The sequence below is a fragment of the Erythrolamprus reginae genome, chromosome 11 (genome assembly GCF_031021105.1).
Source record: "Erythrolamprus reginae isolate rEryReg1 chromosome 11, rEryReg1.hap1, whole genome shotgun sequence".
NCBI classification, from domain to species: domain Eukaryota; kingdom Metazoa; phylum Chordata; class Lepidosauria; order Squamata; family Dipsadidae; genus Erythrolamprus; species Erythrolamprus reginae.
Genome location: NC_091960.1, coordinates 33,291,481 through 33,315,179, shown reverse-complemented (window position 1 = coordinate 33,315,179; position 23,699 = coordinate 33,291,481). Strand labels below are relative to the sequence as shown.

At 41.3% G+C, this 23,699-nt stretch overlaps 1 protein-coding gene across 1 annotated transcript in view; it reads right to left on the bottom strand.

Moving 5' to 3' along the window:
• ARID1A (AT-rich interaction domain 1A) overlaps positions 1–23,699 on the bottom strand; it is a 154,506-nt gene that overhangs the window by 22,831 nt on the left and 107,976 nt on the right. Inside the window, exons 5-11 of the mRNA XM_070764264.1 lie at positions 20,547–20,787; positions 17,388–17,477; positions 16,222–16,389; positions 12,034–12,346; positions 9,800–9,945; positions 9,080–9,189; positions 738–947 (exon numbers count right to left, since the gene is read on the bottom strand). Of these exons, the coding sequence (XP_070620365.1) occupies positions 738–947; positions 9,080–9,189; positions 9,800–9,945; positions 12,034–12,346; positions 16,222–16,389; positions 17,388–17,477; positions 20,547–20,787 (1,278 nt within the window). The remainder of the gene's footprint in view (positions 1–737; positions 948–9,079; positions 9,190–9,799; positions 9,946–12,033; positions 12,347–16,221; positions 16,390–17,387; positions 17,478–20,546; positions 20,788–23,699) is intronic.

Sequence of the window (23,699 nt, the reverse complement as noted above, 5' to 3'; positions counted from 1 at the left end):
CCCTACATGGCATCGGCCCAGATTACTTGTGGGACCGCCTCCTACCACAAGAGTCCTGGCAACTGGTCAGGTCCCACAAAGTCGGCCTTCTCCAACTTCCATCAACAAGGTTTATGTATGTATGTATGTATGTATGTATGTATGTATGTATGTATGTATGTATTTATTTATTTATTTATTTATTTATTTGATTTGAATGCCGCCCCTCTTGGAAGACTCGCTTGGCAGGTCCTAGGGGAAGTGCCTTCTCTGTGGGGGGCCCAGCCCTCTGGAATCAACTCCCCCCAGAGATTCACACTGCCCCCACCCTCCTCGCCTTCTGCAAGAGTCTCACCTATGCCACCAGGCTTGGGGCTATTAGACCCTAGTCCCCCTGGCCGATGAATGCAATGTATGTTTGTTGTGTGAATGGTAATGATTTATTTTAATATTATTGGGCTTTTTAGAGTACAGTACTTTTAATTAAATTGGATTAGGATGCTCACATTGTTTTTTATATGTTGTAAGCTGCCCCGAGTCCTCGGAGAGGGGCAGCATATAAATCCAATGAATGAATGAATGAATGAATGAATGAATGAATGAATGAATGAATGAATGAATGAATGAACGATTGAATGAATGAATGAATGAATGATTGAATGATTGATTGATTGAATGAATGATTGAATGAATGATTGATTGATTGAATGAATGAATGCATGCATGCATACATACATACTGCACGGTGCTTTACTCACCTGAGTCAGCCCTCCAATCTCCTTCACAGAAATGTAGAGTCGATACAGGTCTAACGGTTTCCTTCCAACTGCTGGAAGATTGGTCATTCCCATTGCTTTCTCTTCGGCGAAGGCTAAATAACGGTCTACCCACATCTTTCTCTCCGGCTCACCACCCAGTTCATATAATTTAGTAATCTTTTCATTTGTAGTGGTGGAGGAATTGGATTTCTAGGGAAAGAAAAAAGGGAGAGGCCAATTAGAAAAATGACACAACAGTTTAAAATGGGAGGAAATCTAAATAATCTGAGATCCTCTCATAAAGCAGGAAAGTAGTAGTATTCCTTCACATCACATACGCATTACACTTAGCCAGCACAATGAAAAGGAGTATAGCAATAGCACAGTGTTTCCCAACCTTGGCAATTTGAAGATATCTGGACTTCAACTCCCAGAATTCCCCAGCCAGCATTCGCTGGATGGGGAATTCTGGGAGTTGTCCAGATATCTTCAAGTTGCCAAGGTTGGGAAACACTGCAACAGCATATAGACTTGTATATCACTTTACTTATCTATCTATCTATCTATCTATCTATCTATCTATCTATCTATCTATCTATCTATCTATCTATCTATCTATCTATCTATCTATCTATCTATTGGATTTGTATGCCACCCCTCTCCGTAGACTCGAGGCGGCTAACAACAGTAACAAAAAACAGCATGTAAATCCAATACTAAAACAACTCAAAACCCTTATTGTAAAACCAAACATCCATCCATGAAAACATACCATACATGAATTGTAAAGGCCTAGGGGGAAAGAATATCTCAGTTGCCCCATGCCTGACGGCAGAGGTGGGTTTTGAGGAGCTTACGAAAGGCGAGGAGGGTGGGGGCAATTCTAATCTCTGGGGGGAGTTGGTTTCAGAGGACCGGGGCCGCCACAGAGAAGGCTCTTCCCCTGGGCCCCGCCAAACGACATTGTTTTGTTGACGGGACCTGGAGAAGGCCCACTCTGTGGGACTATTCTATTCCTATTCCTATTCCTATTCTATTCTGAAGATACTTATCCAATGACTAAGTCTGGCATCACAACTGACGGCAGAGGTGGGTTTTAAGGAGCTTACGAAAGGCAAGTGTTCAAAAGAAAGCCATCAATTCAAGTCATTAAGTCTTGGTATGGACAGGTACCCACAAATGCCTTCCAAAACTAGGACTGTAGTGTTACAGAAGGATTTCAAAGAGAAACTCTTCAGATCTAGTTCTCTCCCTCCATATAGGAACATATATACTGTATACCCTCTTTAAGCAGTTTACAAAGTCAGCATATTGCCCCCAACAATTTGGGTCCTCGTTTTATCGACCTCGGAAGGATGGAAAACTGAACCAAACTTGAGCCGCTCAGCCTCGAACTGCTGGCAGTGAGCGGAATTAGCCTGCAATACTGCATTCTAACCACAATGTTACTACGATATAAATTTAAAGGGGGGGGGATGCAACTGATGTGTTTCAAAGGTTATACATAATAATGTTATTGAATAGAACCAATCCTATCTCACATTGGAAGAAATTCTACCATCAAGGTGCTACTACTAAAAAGGACCTACTTCCAATATAATAATAATAATAATAATAATTATTATTATATTATTTATTAGATTTGTATGCCGCCCCTCTCCGAAGACTCCGGGCGGCTATCATGTACAGACAGTCCCCAGATACAAATGTCTTTAAGTTAAATTTGTTTATAAGTCAGAACAGTTACTTAGATCAGCGATTTTCAACCTTTTTTGAGCCGCGGCACATTTTTTGCATTTACAAAATTCTGGGGCACACCACCAACTAAATTGACACAAAATGACACTCTAAGACACTCTCCTCTCTTTTTCCATCCCTGTCTCCCCCCCCCCCCTTGTGTGTGTGTGTGTGTATACACACTCTTGAACCATTTCCAAAAACAGATGAGGGCTGGGGGGTTTTTCTCTTATTCTTTGGGTGCTTTTTATCATATGCTTTAAATCAAGAGTCACTTCTCTCTCTTTGGTTTCTCTCTCTTTCCTCTCATTCTCTGTCTCAATCATTTTCTCATTTCTCTTTTTTCCCTCCCCTTTTTGCTCATTTCTCTCTCTCTCCCCCTCTCCTTTTCTCTCTCTTGCTTTCTTTCTCTCTTTCTTTCTTTCTCTCTCACTCTTGCTTTCTCTCTCTCTTTCTCTCTCTCTTGCTTTCTTTCTCTCACTTTCACTCTCTCAGCAAAAAGTTGCAAGACCGGAACCTGAGCTTCCTTCTTCGCGGCACACCTGACCATGTCTCACGGCCCACTGGTTGAAAAACACTGACTTAGATGTTAGTCAACACGGTGTTAACAGCAACACGATCCAGCTTAAAATGGCGGGTGCATTCTACTTCCTTGAACTGATGAAGCCGTGCAATTTTTTTTATGAGCGCCACATTTGTTTTCATGTGCATGCAGTCATTATTTATTAAGTAGTTAACTCAATTTTTAATATAATAGGCTTTCTAACAGTCTTTCATAAATTTGAGTTATCCGTAATTCAGATGTTCTCAACCCAGCAGCTGCTGCCTGTAGCTTTTTTAGGTAGAGAGACATTCAGTACCTTCTTTGTAAAACGGTTAAATTATTATGTGTTTACTCTGAATTAGAAGAAGAAGCTATCAGATTTCCCAATCGTAAATTGGTTAGCGCTTTTATAGACGAAAAGCAACATAGGGAATATATTGAGCCTGGAAATATTTTTTGTTTCATTAACAGAATATCTGAAATGCACTCAAAAAGTTATTATTCAAATCTAAATAATGTTTTCATAATGTAACTTTTTTTCTGAAAAAAACCAATCCCACAAAAATAGCATTCTTCTGGGGGAAATGCTATAAATTCTTCACTGAATTTAAGGAACAGCAACCAAAATAATACCTAAAACTTGTTGCAAATGTCATATTGAAAAAAATGTTATTCTAAGGTGTTTTCCTATACAGTGTCCCCTCGCTTTTCGCGGGGGATGCGTTCCGAGACCGCCCGCGAAAGTCAAATTACCGCGAAGTAGAGATGCAGAAGTAAATACACTATTTTTGGCTATGAACAGTATCACAAGCCTTCCCTTAACACTTTAAACCCCTAAATTACAATTTCCCATTCCCTTAGCAACCATTTAGATTATTACTCACCATGTTTATTTATTAAAGTTTTAAATGTTTTTTAAAGGTAGACGAAAGTTTGGCAATGACATATGATGTCATGGGGCGGGAAAAACCATGGTATAGGGGGGGAAACCGCGAAGTATTTTTTAATTAATATTTTTTGAAAAACCGTGGTATAGACATTTGGCGAAGTTCGAACCTGCGAAAATCGAGGGAATACTGTATACAACTCAGAGTGCTGCTGTTAAGGCATACAACCTCACATCATCAAGAACAAGCAGTTTAAGGATTGTCACTCCCCATGTTAGACATCCTTCTTAAGAAGAGGTATAACTGTGGATTTACCAACCACGTCTGCTGGAAGAGTAGTAGATCCTTGGAACAAACTTCCAGCAGACGTGGTTGGTAAATCCACAGTAACTGAATTTAAAGTTACTGGGATAAACATATATCCATTGTACCATAAAATACAGGAAATAGTATAAGGGCAGACTAGATGGACCATGAGGTCTTTTTCTGCCGTCAGCCTTCTACCGTGTTTCCCCGAAAGTAAGACAGTGTCTTACTTTCTTTTTATCCCCAAAAGCCCCACTATGTCTTACTTTCGGGGTATGTCTTATATTGGAAAAAAATTGTCGATTTTTTTGTTTTAACCATAAAATTAACATTTAGACGCGGTGACGTATGGAGGGGGGGCGGCGCGGAAGTGGGCAGGAGGCGGCACTCATTAAGATCAGAGGGAGGTGGCAGACGCGGTGACGTATGGAGAGGGGGACGGTGCGGACGTGGGCAGGAGGCGGCGCGCAGCTAGATGAGAGGGAGGCGGTGTTTCCCCGAAAGTAAGACCCCCCTGAAACCCCCGATACGTCTTACAATCGGGGGTGTCTTACTATCGGGGAAACAGGGTATGTTTCTATGTTTCTAACTGTGAAGCTAAGCTCTAGCCAGATATACCTGCCTAACAAAATGGTCATTTTTATGCAACAGAAAGCTTTCCCCTTTCCTCAATTCAATGTTGGGCAATTAATGATTCTGCACTTATACTAACTGGTTTGTTTTTCTGGGCTTCACTGGGGGTTTTCTATTCACTTTGAGGAGCTTCTTTCCTGCTTGGTTGGCAATTCAAAATGCTCTGCATTTTCTTTCATTATGCCAGCAGCTGGTGGTACCCGTTTTATCCACCAGCTTATTTTTTTTTAAGTTGCTTTTTAATATAAAAAGGGACCGCCTTCTGCCGCACGAATCCCAGCGACCGATTAGGTCCCACAGAGTTGGCCTTCTCTGGGTCCCGTCGACTAAACAATGTCGTTTGGCGGGACCCAGGAGAAGAGCCTTCTCTGTGGCGGCCCCGACCCTCTGGAACCAGCTCCCCCCCCCAGAGATCAGAACTGCCCCCACCCTCCTTGCCTTTCGTAAAGCTCTTAAGACCCATCTCTGCCGTCAGGCATGGGGGAACTGAGACATCTCCCCCGGGCCTATACAGTTTATACATGGTATGTTTGTGTGTATGCTTGCTGTTAATAATGGGGTTTTAAGTGTTTTTAAAATTATTAGATGTTACATTCTCTTTGTTATTGTTGTGAGCCACCCCGAGTCTGCGGAGAGGGGCGGCATACAAATCTAATAAATAATAATAATAATAATAATAGTAATAATAATAGTAATAATAATAGTAATAATAATAATAATAATAATAATAATAATAATAATAATAATAATATAGTATCTTGAAGATCTGTAAGAATCTGAATATGATGGGAGCAAGGTATAAAGCTTGTGAAAAGGTTTTTTTTTAAAAGCTTCAATAAAATAGCATCTGTATAAATGAGCATTTAAAATAAACATAGAAACAAATCTGTGTATGTTTGGTTTTAATAAGGGTTTTTTTAATGATTAAACATTAGATTTGTTATATGCTGTTTAACTATTGTTGTTAGCCGCCCCGAGTCTGCGGAGAGGGGCGGCATACAAATCAGATAGATAGATAGATAGATAGATAGATAGATAGATAGATAGATAGATAGATAGATAGATAGATAGATAGATAGATAGATGCTTCAAGACACATCTAAGTCACATGGTTCTGAAAGTAAAGGCAATTTCAAAAACAAATGGCAGACTTCTCCAACATTTGTAAACTGAAGAGCACCCAGGAACTTCTGAGAAGATGGTAGGAGTCCTCTCACAATATGGCTGCCACGGAGAGGGAAATTTCTGCATTCACAAAATGGATGCCATGGTAGAGAAAGACATAGCATCATCTGACCACAAGGCAAACTAGTAGAGGTATACAGTACTCCATTCTACTCCAAGATACCCAAAAGTTCTGTTCAAGTCAAGGGATCTTTTTACAGGCCTGAGATAATACTTCCCATTATCCACATTTATCTTTTTCTGGGAAGGCTTCCCCTCCCTCCCAAAAAAGAATTGTAGCTCCCTAACATTTTTAGTCTCTAAAAACGCACGGGTTTTTTGTGTGTGTGTGAATTCTACATTTCTAGGAATTAATATTGGATGCTGGGGTTTTTTGTTGAATTTTAATTAACAGAATTTAAAAGATTCTCACCAAATTTGTTTGTTTATTTATTTATCTATGTATCTATCTATGTATCTATCTATCTATGTATCTATCTATGTATCTATCTATGTATCTATGTATGTATGTATCTATCTATCTATGTATGTATCTATGTATGTATCTATGTATGTATCTATGTATCTATGTATCTATCTATCTATGTATCTATGTATCTATGTACGTATCTATCTATCTATCTATCTATCTATCTATGTATCTATCTATCTATGTATCTATGTATCTATCTATGTATCTATCTATGTATCTATGTATGTATCTATCTATCTATCTATCTATCTATCTATCTATCTATCTATCTATCTATCTATCTATCTATCGGATTTGTATGCCGCCCCTCTCCGTGGGCTCGGGGCGGCTAACAACAATGATAAAAACAGCATGTAACAATCCAATACTAAAACCACTAAAAAACCTTATTTATAAAACCAAACATACACGCAAACATACCATGCATAAATTGTAAGGCCTAGGGGGAAAGAATATCTCAGTTCCCCCGTGCCCGACGGCAGAGGTGGGTTTTAAGGAGCTTACGAAAGGCGAGGAGGGAGGGGGCAATTCTAATCTCTGGGGGGGGAGGTTGGTTCCGGCTCTTCCCTGGGTCCCTCCAAACGACATTGTTTAGTTGACAGGACTCAGAGAAGGCCCACGTCGCTGGGATTCATGCAGCAAATGTCTGAAGTCTATTCATTTTACATCAATCCTGAATTGTTTTCACTAATCAATGTATTTTTAAAACTTTACAATCTGCATTAATGCTGAGACAGTTTCTTAAGTCTTCTCTCATTAATATTATGGCAAATCTGTCTTTCATATCAGGAATTGAGTTGTTAATCTCACAGAAAAGCTAAGCGGCTGCTGATATGTAAACTACACAACCACCCAAAAGGCCATTTTATCGCTTTCACAAAAATTAGAATGTGATCGCTAAGATACACTAAATAAGAAGGAAGTAACGTCAAGAGGAAATATAGTTGTTAGGCAGGTCAGAACACTTTAGTCCCATTCACTGTATGGATGTGCCACAACTTGTAATGGAGGCAAAACCTCTCATCAAGGTGTCTCCTTCCAGGCTACTACAGATGAACCTTTAAATCCGGGCTTGTGAATTAACCACAGAATCCCATGTTTCTCTCCTCTTCACACCATTTCTTCCCTTTAATAAGAAAGACTAACCACTTTTTTTACTACTTGTTTGTTATTATTGTATATTGCTTATTGTATAATTCATTGATGTTTGTCCTCTTTTTTTATACAATGTTCCCTCGATTTTTGCGGGAGATGTATTCCGAGACCACCCACGAAAGTCGGATTTCCGCGAAGTAGAGATGTGGAAGTAAATACACTATTTTTGGCTATGAACAGTATCACCAGCCATCCCTTAACACTTTAAACCCCTAAATTGCAATTTCCCATTCCCTTAGCAACCATTTAGATTATTACTCACCATGTTCCTTTATTAAAGTTTATTAAAAAAAAATATTTATTAAAGGTGGACGAAAGTTTGGTGATGAAATATGACATCATCGGGTGGGAAAAACCGTGGTATAGTGGGGAAAAAACGCAAAGTATTTTTTAATTAATATTTTTGAAAAAACGTGGTATAGACTTTTCGCGAAGTTCGAACCCACGAAAATCGAGGGAACACTATATTTCTTTTTTCTTTTTTTCATCTAAATATTTGTATTGTTGTTGTATTTATTGTATATATTCATGTAAATAAAATTTATATTAATAATAATAATAATAATAATAATAATAATAATAATAATAATAATAAGAAGAAGAAGAAGAAGAAGAAGAAGAAAGACTAACCAATTAGGTCCAATTAACAAGGCCGATACTGAAAGAGGCACAATGGGAATTTTGAAGAAAAAAACCAACCACCCCGCTGTTAATGAAGCTTTGTTCCAAGTTGTTCACCAGTACACTGATACCTTGTCTTACAAACTTAATTGGTTCCAGGACAAGGTTCTTAAGGTGAAAAGTTTGTAAGACGAAACAATGTTTCCCATAGGAATCAATGGAAAAGCGATTAATGCGTGCAAGCCCAAAATTCACCCCTTTTGCCAGCCGAAGAGCCCGTTTTTGCGCTGCTGGGATTCCCCCGAGGCTCCCCTCCATGGGAAACCCCACCTCCAGACTTCCGTTGCCAGCAAAGTGTTCATTTTTGCGATGCTGGAATTCCCCTGCTGGGATTCCCCTGCAGCATCACAAAAACATGGAAGTCCAGCGGTGGGGTTTCCCATGGAGGGGAGCCTCAGGGGAATCTCAGCAGCGCAAAAACGGGTGCTTCGCTGGCAACGGAAGTCTGGAGGCGGGGCATCCCAGCGGCGGTGGTGGGTTTGTAAGGTGAAAATAGTTTGTAAGAAGACACAAAAAAATATCTTAAACCCCGGGTTTGTATCTCGAAAGGTTTGTATGACGAGGCGTTTGTAAGACGAGGTATCACTGTATTTCATCAGTTACAAAGGATAACCTAATCAAGAACTTCTTTGAATTCCCAACTTGAAAATAACTATTTTATGTGCCCTTAAAAACCTAATTTGTCTCATTGAGATACAAGTCATTTTCATTTAAAATCAGTTTGGTTTGTATTTTTTTTTACCTTTGACTTGGATTCAGATTTCGGTGTTCCATCTGCTTTATTGTTCATTTTTGCTGCAGGGGTTAATTTAACATCTCCAAGTCCCATCATTTCAGGACTTGCAGCCATCCCTAAAGAGAATCAAGACATCATCATCATCATGTTTATTAGTGGACCATCACAAAATCATGTGCTGCAACGTCCTGCCTGTCAACGACTACTTCAGCTCCAACCGCAACAATACAAGAGCACGCAACAAATTCAAACTTAATATTAACCGCTCCAAGATTGACTGTAAAAAATATGACCTTTAGCAATCGAGTTGTCGAAGCGTGGAATTCATTACCGGACTCAATAGTGTCAACCCCTAACCCCCAACATTTCTCCCTTAAGACTGTCCATGATTGACCTCTCCAGGTTCCTAAGAGGTCAGTAAGGGACGTACATAAGCGCACTAGAGTGTCTTTCATCCCCTGTCCAATTGTCTTTCCTTTATCTCATATATCTTTTCTTCCTTTAATACATCTTCTCCTCTACTTTTATATCTTTTCTTTATATATAATACTTCATGTCTATCTTCTTCAATATGTATTGTGTATTGGACAAAATAGATAGATAGATAGATAGATAGATAGATAGATAGATAGACAGACAGACAGACAGACAGACAGACAGACAGACAGACAGACAGACAGACAGACAGACAGAACACCTGAGAAGTGACTGAGTAAGATGGCTCACCTGCAGAATTGTTGGCCATATTCCCACCCATCTGATATGGCGAACCTTGGGGATTCAGCATGCCAGCCATACTATTAATTCCTTGGCCATAGGGAGGACCAGTTCCCATCATTCCTCCTTGGTTAATGTGAGGGTAGCCAGATGGCCTAAAAGCAACACGACTTGATTATGTACTATAACAAACATTCTTTTATTAATTAACATTTGATGGGGAGAAAGGAATCCCTACAGTTCCTGACAGTCATTGTCATTTAATTGTTATCCCTCCTGCAAAAAGATCTCCAGGAAAGGACGTTGTGTGGAAAATTGTGAACTCTTAACTCTCGTGTGATATATTTATTGCACAAACTGTTTCAACTCCTACCCTCAAAACGTCGCTACACAGCACTGCACACCAAGACAACTAGACACAAGAACAGTTTTTTTCCGAACGCCATCACTCTGCTAAACAAATAATTCCCTCAACACTGTCAGACTTTCTACTAAATCTGCACTTCTATTACTACTAGTTTTTCTCATCATTCCTATCACCCATTTCCTCCCATGTTGACTGTATGACTGTAACTTGTTGCTTATATCCTAAGATTTTTATTAACATTGCTTCTTCCTTGCTTATTTGACCCCTATGACAATCATTAAGTGTCGTACCACATGATTCTTGACAAATGTATATTTTATTTTATGTACGCTGAGAGCATGTGCACCAAGACAAATTCCTTGTGTGACCAATCACACTTGGCCAATAAAAATTCTATTCTATTCTATTCTATTCAAATGCTGATGAAACCACATACAAAACTACTGTTCCTTGGTTAACGAAATGGCTTAAGGAGAACAAAGTGACACGCACTTTTCATCCAATTTCTGCAGTCTTCAATTCTGAAAGTATCAGGCATTTGACTCTCATCCCCTTTCCAACCCAAATTCCATGTTTAAAATAAAGCAGCTAACATGTCTTAGCCCAATGTTTCCCAACCTTGGCAACTTGAAGATATCTGGACTTCAACTCCCAGAATTCTGGGAATTGAAGTCCAGATATCTTCAAGTTGCCAAGGTTGGGAAACACTGCCTTAGCCTGACTTAAGAGATTATATCTAACAATGCAAAATTCAAGAAACATTGCTTTAGAACAGGGGTCCGCAACCGATTTGTAATTGGGCCGCCTGAGTGGTGGGCTGGTGTGTGTATGCATTCACAGCTATATTCGTGCTTGTGGTGGACACCAAAGCTCACGCCCACCACTCACACCAATGAAGGTCTGTGCGTGCCCGCACGCGAGTGGCCGCCCTGTCACGCTGAATATAGCCAGCCCCAGAGACATTTGGTAATTAAAGAGTTAACTTTCTGTGCCTTACTAAGTCCCTCCTATTATGATGTAATATCCTGCCACATCGAACATTACTCCCTTCTTCTTCATCCTAAAACTCCATTCTTCTTTCTACCCACCATCATGTAGAAACCTAGAAGACTGACGGCAGAAAAAGACCTCCTGGTCCATCTAGTCTGCCCTTATACTATTTCCTGTATTTTATCTTAGGATGGATAGATGTTTATCCCAGGCATGTTTAAATTCAGTTACTGTGGATTTATCTACCACGTCTGCTGGACGTTTGTTCCAAGGATCTACTACTCTTTCAGTCAAATAATATTTTCTCACGTTGCTTTTGATTTCCCCCCCAACTAACTTCAGATTGTGTCCCCTTGTTCTTGTGTTCACTTTCCTATTAAAAACACTTCCCTCCTGAACCTTATTTAACCCTTTAACATATTTAAATGTTTCGATCATGTCCCCCCTTTCCCTTCTGTCCTCCAGACTATACAGATTGAGTTCATTGAGTCTTTCCTGATACGTTTGATGCTTAAGACCTTCCACCATTCTTGTAGCCCGTCTTTGGACCCATTCAATTTTGTCAATATCTTTCTGTAGGTGAGGTCTCCAGAACTGAACACAGAATGTAACACGTATTTGTTATGTTGTCCACCGAGACACGTTTTATTTTTTTACTTTTATAATAAAAGAAATCTTGTTCTGAACAAATGACTAAAAGCTTCTATCCATCGCCTCCGCGGTAATTAAGGCTCTAACGGACTTTAATCATTTACAGTACCGCGACATGCCCCTCCCAGGAAACCATCGCCTCCCCGCCCCATTGCCAACCTGAAAAGGTTGGGGAACGCTGCTTTGGAAAGATGATCACCCAGGAAGGAACGTTTCTCCAACCGCGCATCCTTACCTATTCTGGATTGAGTTGACGGCAGCAGCGTGCATAGCCGCAGCGGCGGCTTCCTGTGCTTTCCTACCCCCTGGTGGAGGACACATCCCACTTCCTACTTGGGGAGGCAAGGCGGTCATGTTGGGTCCATAAGGCCTATTGCCCATGGCAGCATGGCTCAGCCCTCTCCCTGGAAGTCCAGGGTAGGGTGGTATACCGGTCTGACCGTGGATCTGGTTCCCTGCTCCCATTGGGTTCATGGTTCCTCCCATTCCTGGGCTGGGGTAGTTTGCATTGGGCATTGCGTTGTAGTTTGGCTGCCTGGGATAACCACCTAGGGAGAAAAAATAAAGCACTCAGTAACACGACAGCAAATCTGCTAGGTCTATCTGTACTTTAAAGGCATATAGAGGTTGGGGGGGGGTTGTGGTTAGCTCTGGCCCAGCTCCTGCCCCAAGGACTGTGGATGTGGGGGAGACATCCACATGCTGCAGGCCTGTTTTGCCCCCGGTGGAATCTGCTGATGAAGGCTCCTCTGACCAAGAAGACCTGAGTGACAGGGAGGAGGAGAGTGGGGCAGACAGCTCAGAAGGAGATCAATTATCTAGCTCCTCCTTGGATTCAGAACAAGAGTTAATGATACAGCCAGGCATGCGGAGAGCGATGCATAGGCAGCAACAACTGAGAGATTATTATCAAAGAAAATGAGGCCACCTGTGGTTGGGTGGGGCTGTGGTCATTAGTGAGGCTGCTGTGGGTTTGGCCATTGTGGAGGATTATCTGATCGTTGTGATTCATGACTGCTTTACTGACTTTGACTTTTTGTGTGCTGATTTTTCCCTGCTTTGAAACTAAACCAGAGCAAAGTGTGTTTCACTTTGTGAAAGGACTTTGAATTGCCTCACAGCTGCAAGCTAAGTATCACAGGACTGATAAGGGACTTGTACAAATTACCAGTTTGTTTGGAGACCAGTGCTCTTTGCTATACCAAAAGAGGGCTTAGTTTAAGTGAATTTTCATTATAAAGAACATTGTTTTGAATTTTCAAACGTGTGTGTGTCTGAAATTTGTACCTGTGAATTTTTGGGAGGAGTCTACCAGAGAGCCCGACAGAACAGGGGGGGTGGGGATTTTGGAACTCCAGAAATAATGATCAAGTTACTGATGCGTAATTCACATCAGCTCTCTCTCTGAAAAGATATCACCAAATGAGAAGACCTTTTTCTATATATTTTTTTCACCAAAGATCTGTGGACTCCACTAAGATCCATTGTCAAAAACTGAAATAAAATAAGACTTAACAATTTAGATAACTACAACAACCAACTAACTATAGGGATCGGACAAATGTTATTTCCTGATGTTCACACATGCTCTATTTTTAACTATAAGCGCTTGCTGAACAATGACTACCCACATTGGAGGAATGGTTGATGAAGAGGACAGAATTAGCAGAGATGGCAAAGTTGTCTGACCAGGGATAAAACAATAAGTACACCCTGGAAAACTCTTATGTACTTGTTGCTGAAAAAAGGGGAAAAAAAGAACTTATAATTGATGGGTTTGATGATTAGAAAGGGTAAACAATGGAAAAAAGAAAATTGTATTATAACCTTAGAGAGGGTAAAATATAAATGCACCTGGAACTGTTTTTAAAAAGATGGGAAGGCAGTTTTTGATAACTTTTTCTTCCTTTTTACCTTTTTCTCTTATTATTTTTCATTATTTTTTCTTTTAGCAGCTGTTGTTTTTAAAGTAGTCATAGAGATGGGTTATATCAGTTAGCTAGAGGTGACAATATATGGCCCTCAAGACTGCAAAAGCAGTGCAAAGAGCCCCCCCCCAAAAAAAATAAGAGCTCAAAGCGAAAAAGAATAGGGTGGACGTGGGCATATCTTTGCACCTTTTGCACAATTACTAGTTTTGTTTCTGTCAATGGCATGGGGTGTACGCCTGCCTAAGGAAATGTGGCCCTCAAAAAGAAATATCTTTGCTCTCCCTTGCACAAAATCATCATGGTCGAGTTGTCGCCACGTCAAGCCAAAATGACACACAACACATTACAGTGTGCCCCTGATTTTCGCAGGTTCAAACTTCGCGAAAAGTCTATACCACGGTTTTTCAAAAATATTAATTAAAAAAATACTTTGCGGTGTTTTCCCCCTATACCACGGTTTTCCCCACCCGATGACGTCATGTCATCACCAAACGTTCGTCCACCTTTAATAAATATTTTTTTTTCAAATAAACTTTAATAAAGAAACATGGTGAGTAATAATCTAAATGGTTGCTAAGGGAATGGGAAATTGCAGGGGTGTAAAGTGTTACGGGAAGGCTTGTGATACTGTTCGTAGCCAAAAATAGTGTATTTACTTCCGCATCTCTAATTCGCGGAAATTCAACTTTCGTGGGCGGTCTCGGAACGCATCCCCCGCGAAAATCGAGGGAACACATTATGTCTTAGATTGAGGCAGTAACCAAACGCCATGAAGATCACCAAGCAGCATTATAGAGCAGTGTTTCCCAACCTTGGCAACTTGAAGATATCTGGACTTCAACTCCCAGAATTCCCCAGCCAGCATTCACTGGCTGGGGAATTCTGGGAGTTGAAGTCCAAATATCTTCAAGTTGCCACGGTTGGGAAACACTGTTATAGAGGATGGGTATCTCACTGACCCATCATGTGGTAGTCAAAATATTTAAAATGATACTTCTGTACATGTTTTATGATTAGGCCAAAGCAGTGCAAATTTCAGTCCCGGTGATGAAGACAAAAGTCACACAATATTCTAGACCTAGCAAGCAATTCATTTCATCTTCCAGCAAGATAGTAAACAGGTAGCTTTTATGACAACACACAAGAACTTTCATGTGCTCTGCTCATTAGTTTAAGGGGTGATTTGTGTGTAACACCGAGTAATTTTAGGACAATCCACAGCAATCCTTGGGCTTGTGTAACTTCCACTAGATCAGTGTTTCCCAACCTTGGCGACTTGAAGATATTTGGACTTCAACTCCCAGAATTCCCCTGCCAGCATCTGCTGGCTGGGGAATTCTGGGAGTTGAAGTCCAAATATCTTCAAGTCGCCAAGGTTGGGAAACACTGCACTAGATTAACCACAAATCCGCATATTGAAAGAGGTAAAACTTATTTATTGGATTTGTATGACATCCTTGTTTGAAATAGGTTTCCATTCAATAAACTTAATTAATATTGCCCGTCAAATTAAAACCGTTACGTTCAATTGGGCAAAATCTTCTGCATTCCTCAGTGCTTTACTACAGGAGCAAGAGGAAGCAGCGGTGAGACATCAGGCAAGTGCTACAGTTTATCCTCCTAAGAGTAAATCTGTCCTCAACCGTGGCAACTTTTAAAATGTGTGAACCTAGAATTTTCCAGCCAGCATTTTGGCTGGGAAATTCTGGGAGTTTTAAATCCACATACAGTGGTGCCTCATGATACGAACCCCTCGTCTTACGAACAACCCGAGATACGAACCCAGGGTTCAGAAAATTTTTGCCTCTTCTTACAAACTTTTTTCTTCTTACGAACCCGCCGCCGCCGCCGCGAAGCCCCGCCGCCCTGCTGTCACTTTTTGAAACAGCGTCCTCCTGAACCCGAACGCCAAACCCAAACTTCTGGGTTCGGTAGGCCGCCGAGAAGCCCCCTGGCTGTTTTAAAAGGTGACAGCCGGGCGGCGGGGCTTTCCAGCAGCCTCCTGAACGCTGAACCCGGAAGATCGGCAAAAGTTCGGGTTCGGGAGGCCGCTGGGAAGCCCTGCCGCCCGGCTGTCACCTTTTAAAACAGCTGGGGGCCTTCTCGGCGGCCTCCCGAACGCCGAACCTGGAAGTTCAGGTTTGGCGTTTGGGTTCAGGAGGACGCTGGGAAGCCCCCCGGCTGTTTTAAAAGGTGACAGCCGGGCGGCGGCGGGTTTTTTGCATTTTTTTTCCCCGTTGCACGGATTAATTGATTTTACATTGTTTCCTATGGGAAACAATGTTTCGTCTTACGAAATTTTCATCTTACGAACCTCCCCCGGGAACCAATTAGGTTTGTAAGACGAGGCATTACTGTATCTTAAAATTGCAAAGTTTTAGAAACACTGCAGTAAATGATGGTTCCATTACATACCAGTAATTCATGATTCTGTTGTAACTCACAAACAGTTCCAAAATATGTTTATTGTTAGTGGAAGAGCACTCACTCACCTTGGGGCCCGTACTGACCGCCCTGAGGCCCATAAGCGCCCATAGAATTTTGTTGGTATGGTCCAATCCCGGTATGCATCTGTGCCCCAGAAGACTGACGTGGAGATAAGGCAGATCCAGGCTGAGGAGAATTATACTGGGGGATCTGTGGATTCCTCTGTATATAACCTAGTGAAGTAATAAGTAAGTTCTATAGTTAGGAAAACGTGACTATGTAAAAAGGAACATTTATTAATGCACCGACACACTTAGGTATGCATTCCTGTGAGCTTAGGAAGCATAGCAATGGTTTAAACCAGTGATTTTCAACCTTTCTTGAGTCGCGGCACATTTTTTACATTTACGAAACCCTGGGGCACATTGGGGGGGGGAAAGTTTGGACAAAAAAATTCTCTCTCTCTTTCTCCCTTTCGCTCTATTTCTCTCTCCCTCCCTCTTTCTCTCCCTTCATCTTTCTTTCTCTCTCTCTCCATCCCTCTTTCTTTCTTTCTTCCTCTCTTTTTTGCTCCCTTTCTCTCCCCCTCCCTCCCTCCATGTCTTTCTTTCTCTCTCCTTCCCTCCTTCCCTCCCTCTTTTTCTCTCTCTTGCTTTCTCTCTCTCTTTCTCTCTCTTTCTTTCTCTCTTTCTTTCTCTTTCTTTCTCTCTCTCTTGTTCTTTCTCTCTCTCTCTCTTTCTCTTGCTTTCTTTCTCTCTTGCTCTCTCTTTCTCTTTCTTTTTCTTGTTCTCTTTCTCTCTCTCTTGCTTTCTTTCTCTCTCTTGTTCTCTTTCTCTCTCTCTTGTTCTCTTTCTCTCTCTCTCTCTCTCGCTCTTTCTCTTGCCTGCTTTCTCTTTCTCTCTCTTGCTTTCTTTCTCTCTCTCTTGGTTTAAACCACAGAATTCCTTCATGGCGATTTCTTAACTCTTTGAAAACAGTAGCGTGGGACAGTGTTGTGGCTACATTAACTCTATTAACTCTACTTTACTTCAGAGAGGAAGCAAATCTCTTGGGCTACTTTCAGTTATTGAACAAATTCCTTGATTGGAATTCAATATTAAACAGAGCATTGGACGGAGAAAGAATTAATACTTCCAAACGAAGTAGTCCAATGTGGTACAAGCGTCTGAATACTTCCAAGTCAGAATCATACACACATCCTGAAAAGTCATAGAAAATGTGGCATACACACCTCTATCTGGAGCTATGGTTGACTGATTTATGGAGGAATGCAAGAGGCTATCGGATTGGCCACTCGGTGGTCGAGGTGGCATTTGGTTACCTAGGACGACAAAAATAAACCCCAACAACATTAAAGTGGTATTTCTTAATCTTGGCAAGTTTTATATGGGTAAACGTCAATGATGCTTGACTAGTGAACTACAGTGGTACCTCGGTTCTCGACCACAATCCGTTCCAGAAGTGTGGTTGAGAACCGATTTGGTCGAGAACGGAATTAATTTATCCCATAGGAAATAATGGAAATGGATTTAATTGGTTCCCAGCCCATTGACTTGCTGGGAACCAATTAAATCTACAGCATTTCCTCTATTTCCTATGGGATAAAGATCTGAGGGGATGAGGTGAGAGGGAACGGGAGTCGGAATCCCAACACGCCCCTCCTGGCCGCCCTCTTAACAGCTGCCCAGTCTCTACCTTGTAACTGCTCCAAGCTGCAGGAAGGGTAGGGCTGGCTGCAATACCGGCAGCTTCGGGGGGCTCCTTTCCACAGCGGTTCAGTTCGTTACCTCCAGGCAGCTGCACCAACTTTTTCTTTCCTGGCGCCGGCGGCTCCGGCGGCTTCCCTTTGTGGAGCAGCAGCAGAGTCAGGAACGTCACGTGATGAAGTCACCGGAGCCGCCAGCGCCGGGAAAGAAAAAGTTGGTGCAGCTGCCTGGAGGTAACGAACTGAACCGCTGAGGAAAGGAGCCCCCCGAAGCTGCCGGTATTGCAGCCAGCCCTACCCTTCCTGCAGCTTGGAGCAGTTACAAGGTAGAGACTGGACGGCTGTTAAGAGGGCGGCCAGGAGGGGCGTGTCGGGATTCCGACTCCCATTCCCTCTCACCTCGTCCCCTCAGATCTTACATTTCGGATAGTAAACAAAATTTTCTGTTCAGTATCTGAATTTTTGTTCGGATACCGAAGCAAATTTTTGTAAAATATTTTGTTCGGTATGCGAAATGTACAGGTACCACTGTATATCTTCGATTGCTTGGATTGTGAACCATTGAATTAGACATAACTGTATTTCTTGCAATGAAGAATTCTATATTTTGCCACCTTCCACAAAATGAGCTGAAATAGATGCAAACTTACAGATGTAAATTAGAAAGAGCGAGAAAGACACCACATTTTAGTTACCATATTTTTCAGAGTATAAAATGCTCCTTAGTTTTTGGGGAGGAAAAATAAGGAAAGAATCTGCTTACCAGACATTCATCTGGCTAGCCTCCTTAGTTTGGTCAGCTTCAACACATTGTTTTATCCCATGGTTAAGGGCTTAATTTTTTTTTTAACTTTTAGAGAGTAAAAACAAAGGAGCTTGCAAGCCAGTAAGAGCTGGGAAAATCATTAGCACCTCGTTAGGGCTGGAAAGAAACATTAGGAGCAAATAGAGCAATGAAAAAAAACCCTGCAAAGACTTAGGGCTTGGGAAACATTCTTTGCAGACAGCAACCATTATTTATTTATTTTATTTATTATTTGGATTTGTATGCCGCCCCTCTCCGAAGACTCGGGGCGGCTCACAACAAGTGAAAAAACAATCCAATACATAATCCAATTAATTAAAATATTAAAAAGTTTAAAACCCCTATACTAACATACACACACACAACCATGAAAGAGCTTGTAAGAGCTGGGAAGATCGTTAGCACCTAGTTAGGGCTGGGGGGGGGGGAAGCTTCAAAAAAGCTACATCCAGAATATAAGACTACCTGAATTCTCAACCTCTTTTAGGGAGGTAAAAAGTATGTCTTATACTCCAAAAAATATGGTAATGTCCAAGTGATTTAAGATTTCGATTTGAAGTCTATTTCTTGTCAAAATCTATAACACATGCAATAATGAAGGATAAGGAATGGGAGTATTATACTGAACAGTATGAGCTGCAGTGTTGCACCACAGCAGTTGATTTTAGAAAATTCTACAGCTTTTATAAGATTAGAACTTGTGAGTAGAGCCTTGATCCTGGGTCTTGTCACTACGATGACTCTCTAACTATGGGTGTGAAACTCAAGGCCTGCGGGGTCCATGGGGCTGCCCTGGAAACAGCGAAGGACCAGCCGGCGGTGCTTCTGCCAGTGAAAACGGTGCTTGGGAGGGCTGGGAGAGGTGTTCCTTTTCACTGGCAGAAGGTGGCAGGAGGCTTTCACAGCTGAAAATGGAGTTCGGAGGGGGGGGCACGTGTGCTAGCAAAGCAAACTACTAGCAAAACCTAACCCTAACCCCCTCCCAAGGTCAAATCCTGACATGGCCCTACATTTTGCACTACCCTGTTTCCCCGAAAATAAGACGTACCCCGAAAGTAAGGCATGTCAGAGGTTTTGCAGAATTTGCTAATACAGTAGTACCTAGATACGAGCATAATTTGTTCCATAAGGGAGCATGTATCTCGAGGCAACTCGTATTCTGGAACAAATAACTTTTTTCCCCTCCGAGATAACCGTGGCGCAAGGATTCTTGCGCCACCTAGTGGATGTTCGGCTCGTATCCCGAATTTGAGCTCGGGAGTAGAACAGAAATGTCTCTCCCCTCCTGGCTCGTATCTTGAAATACTCGCATGTAGAGCAGCTCGTATCTAGAGGTACTACTGTATAAGGCACCCCCCGAAAATAAGGCGTAGTCAAGTTTACATACGGTACGGTGGAAAAACATACTGTACCATTCAAAGCTGTTCATAGTGGTACCGTAATAATGTGGCGTCCCCTGCTGGCCCCTTCCATCGCTTTGTACCGTCCAGTACAGCAGACACAGTCTGCTGCTGTCTCACCGCCATTACAGTCTCCACTACAGTGCGTAGACTGTAGCTCCTCTGGTGGCCGGAAGCTGCAGTAGCGGGAGTATACTGTTGTACCATGTAAGTGCCGTCGTTTGTGTGTGTGGGTGCCATGCTGACAGGTACCGTACCGTAATCAGTGTACTGTACGGTACACTTTCTTTGGGGGTGTCAGCTTTTCTGCCTGTGAATTTGTCTTATTTGAGAAATATAAGGCACCCGCCAAAAATAAGACGTAGCACAACTTTTGGAGCAAAAAGTAATATAAGACAGTGTCTTATTTTCGGGGAAACACGGTATCATGTAAAACAGTTCAAGTCGCTTTAGCTTCTGGTGTCACCGGAGACATGTTACCTGGCACTGCAGCAGGAGAAAGTGGACCAGATCGGGACTGAGCAACACTAGCCGGTGACCCCACGGGCGATGGGGAAGGTCCTCGAATGCCTGGCAAGTGCGGAGAGGTATGTGGAGAGAAAGGCGACTGAGCTGGGTTGCTCTGCTCTCCTTGACTGCTGGAAATCCCTGATGTGCTCACGCCAGGACTCAGTGCTCCTTCGGTTCCCATAGGCAAGTCATCTATTGAACCAGAGAGGTCCTGCAGAGACACACGGAGGGAGGTGTAAGCACGTCGTAACAAAGAAGATGGGTATGAATGGCACTTATTTAATACAGAATTTAAAGACCCTGCCTTCTAAGCGGGCAAACTTTACGCTTTTAACATCTCCAGGTAAAAGTCACTTATTTAATACAATTTTCAGCAAGCCACTTTCTCAGAACTCCAGAAATCTTAAAATTTATTTATTTATTAGATTTGTATGCCGCCCCTCTCCATAGACTCGGGCCGGCTCACAACACAATGAAACAGTTCATGACAAATCTAATAATTTACAATTTAAAATATTTTAAAAACCCCATTATTTAGCAGACATACATACAAACATAACATACATAAATTGTATAGGCCCGGGGGAGATATCCCAATTCCCCCATGCCTGACGACAAAGGTGGGTTTTAAGGAGTTTACAAAAGGCAAGGAGGGTAGGGGCAGTTCTAATCTCTGGGGGGAGCTGGTTCCAGAGAGTCGGGGCCGCCACAGAGAAGGCTCTTCCCCTTGGGCCCGCCAACCGACATTGTTTAGTTAAAATGCCACATATTAAATGTTTAATGATTATCTATGTGATTGGCCAAGGAATAAAGATGGCAGTCTTCTATTATTTCCCCTTCCTATTTGTCAAACATTCTTAAGAGTAAATAAAAAAACTTCTTTCATTTTTATCCTTTAAAGGAACTATTAACCTCTCTTTAAAAGTTGCCACCATCTATGGATGGAATGTTCAACTGTTTTGCTCAATTCTTTTGTACCTAAGAGCTTGTTTGCTATGGCTGGAGGATCTTGGATTTGGTTGGGCCTCCAGTTTTATAGCCCTTTAGGCTCCAGAATTTCCTTTACTGGAGCTATTTGGTGTTTCGTATACAGTGTTCCCTCGATTTTCGTGGGTTCGAACTTCGCGGATAGCCTATACCACGGTTTTTCAAAAAATATTAATTAAAAAATACTTCGCGGTTTTTTTTCTATACCAGTTTTTTCCGCCCGATGACATCATACGTCATCACCAAACTAATAATTTCTGCAAATAAATAACAAAAAAATTAATTATTGTTAATAAATAATTATGTGTATAAATATCAGGATCACTAAGTGTCTTATTCAATGATGAGTACCAGTAATAATGGTGAGTAAAGGGTTGTTAAGGGAATGGGAAATGGTAATTTAGGGGTTTAAAGTGTTACTGTTCATAGCCAAAAATGGTGTATTTACTTCTGCATCTCTACTTCGCGGAAATTCGACTTTTGCGGGCAGTCTCGGAACGTATCCCCCACGAAAATCGAGGGAACACTGTATAGCATTAGTCTATTCCAGACTTAGAATTTTATTTTTTATTTTTTATTTTTAATATCGACAAACATACAAACAACATTAAACATTTATACTTATCTATATGCATAATTAATATTTTACAATTCTGGGGGGTTTTTTACATTATATTCCTTAATACTAATTCCTTTTCTTGTTTTTTCCCCTATCCAGTTATACAGTTTCTCCCACACTCTGTAGTAGTTCTTAATTTTGTTTATCCTGTAATTCATACGTTAATTTACTTAATTTAGCGCAGTCTAACATTTTCTTGATCACCGTCTCTTCATTTGGTGTCTTTTCTTGTTTCCAGTTTTGTGCGAATGCCAATCTTGCTGATGTTAGTATGTGTGTTATTAAATAGTAGTCTTATTTGCTGTGTTGACCTCTGATTATTCCTAATAAATACATTTCTGGTTTTGTTTCTAATTTATATTCCAATATTTCTTCCAGCCAGACCTGAGCTCTAGTCCAATATTTTCTTGCTTCCGGACATAACCACCAGATGTGATAATATGTTCCTATGGCCGTTTTGTACTTCCAGCATTTATTACTTATACTGTACTCGGGTGTATTTTAGCTAAGCGTGCTAGGGCATAATGCCATCGGTAGAACATTTTGTATAGGTTTTCTTTGTATGGTATAAATAATGTCATCTTATCATTTACTTTCCATAATTCTTCCCAATCATCTAACTGAATTGAGTAACCAAAATTTGTCATCCATGCTATCATATTATGTTTGACTATTTCTTCAGACTTAGAATTCTTATACCTTTTCAAATAATTTAAAGATAATAGCTCCTCTCTAAACTTCCGACGTGGATTTTTAAGCTTCCTCTATCCTTTCGAAGCCCACCACAATGTGTATCGTAAAGGATTCTTGACCGTTTTTCCTAGGGTTCTGCAAATGTTTGTATTTCACTCAGTAAGCCAAGCTGAAGATGCTTTGTGTAGCAGAACACCTGTACCTTAATTCCACCATAGGGCGGGGCCAGTCAGAGGAGGTATTTAATTGCTGCTGAGATTCTGTTAGATCAGAAGGAGACCGAGGGGTTGAGGACAAGCATATATACGAGAGGTGGTATTCAGCAAGTTCTGTCCAGTTCTAGAAAACCAGTAATTTGGAGTAGTTCAAAGAACCGGTAAATACCGCCTCTGACTGGCCCCGCCCTCATCTATTCTCTGCCTCCGGAGTCCCAGCTGATTGGGAGGAAATGGGGATTTTGCAGTAACCTCCCCCTGAAGTGGGGCGGGAATGGAGATTTTACAGTATCCTTCCACTGCCACGCCCATCAAGCCACACCATGTCCACCAAGCTACGAGCACAGAGCCGGTACTAATTTTTTTTTTAATCCCACCATTGACATATACAGTGTTCCCTCGATTTTCGCAGGTTCGAACTTCGCGAAAAGTCTATATCATGGTTTTTCAAAAATATTAATTAAAAAATTCTTCGCTGTTTCCCCCCCTATACCACGGTTTTTCCCGCACGATGACGTCATATGTCATCGCCAAACTTTCGTCCGCCTTTAATAAATATTTTTTTATAAACTTTAATAAATAAACATGGTGAGTAATAATCAAAATGGT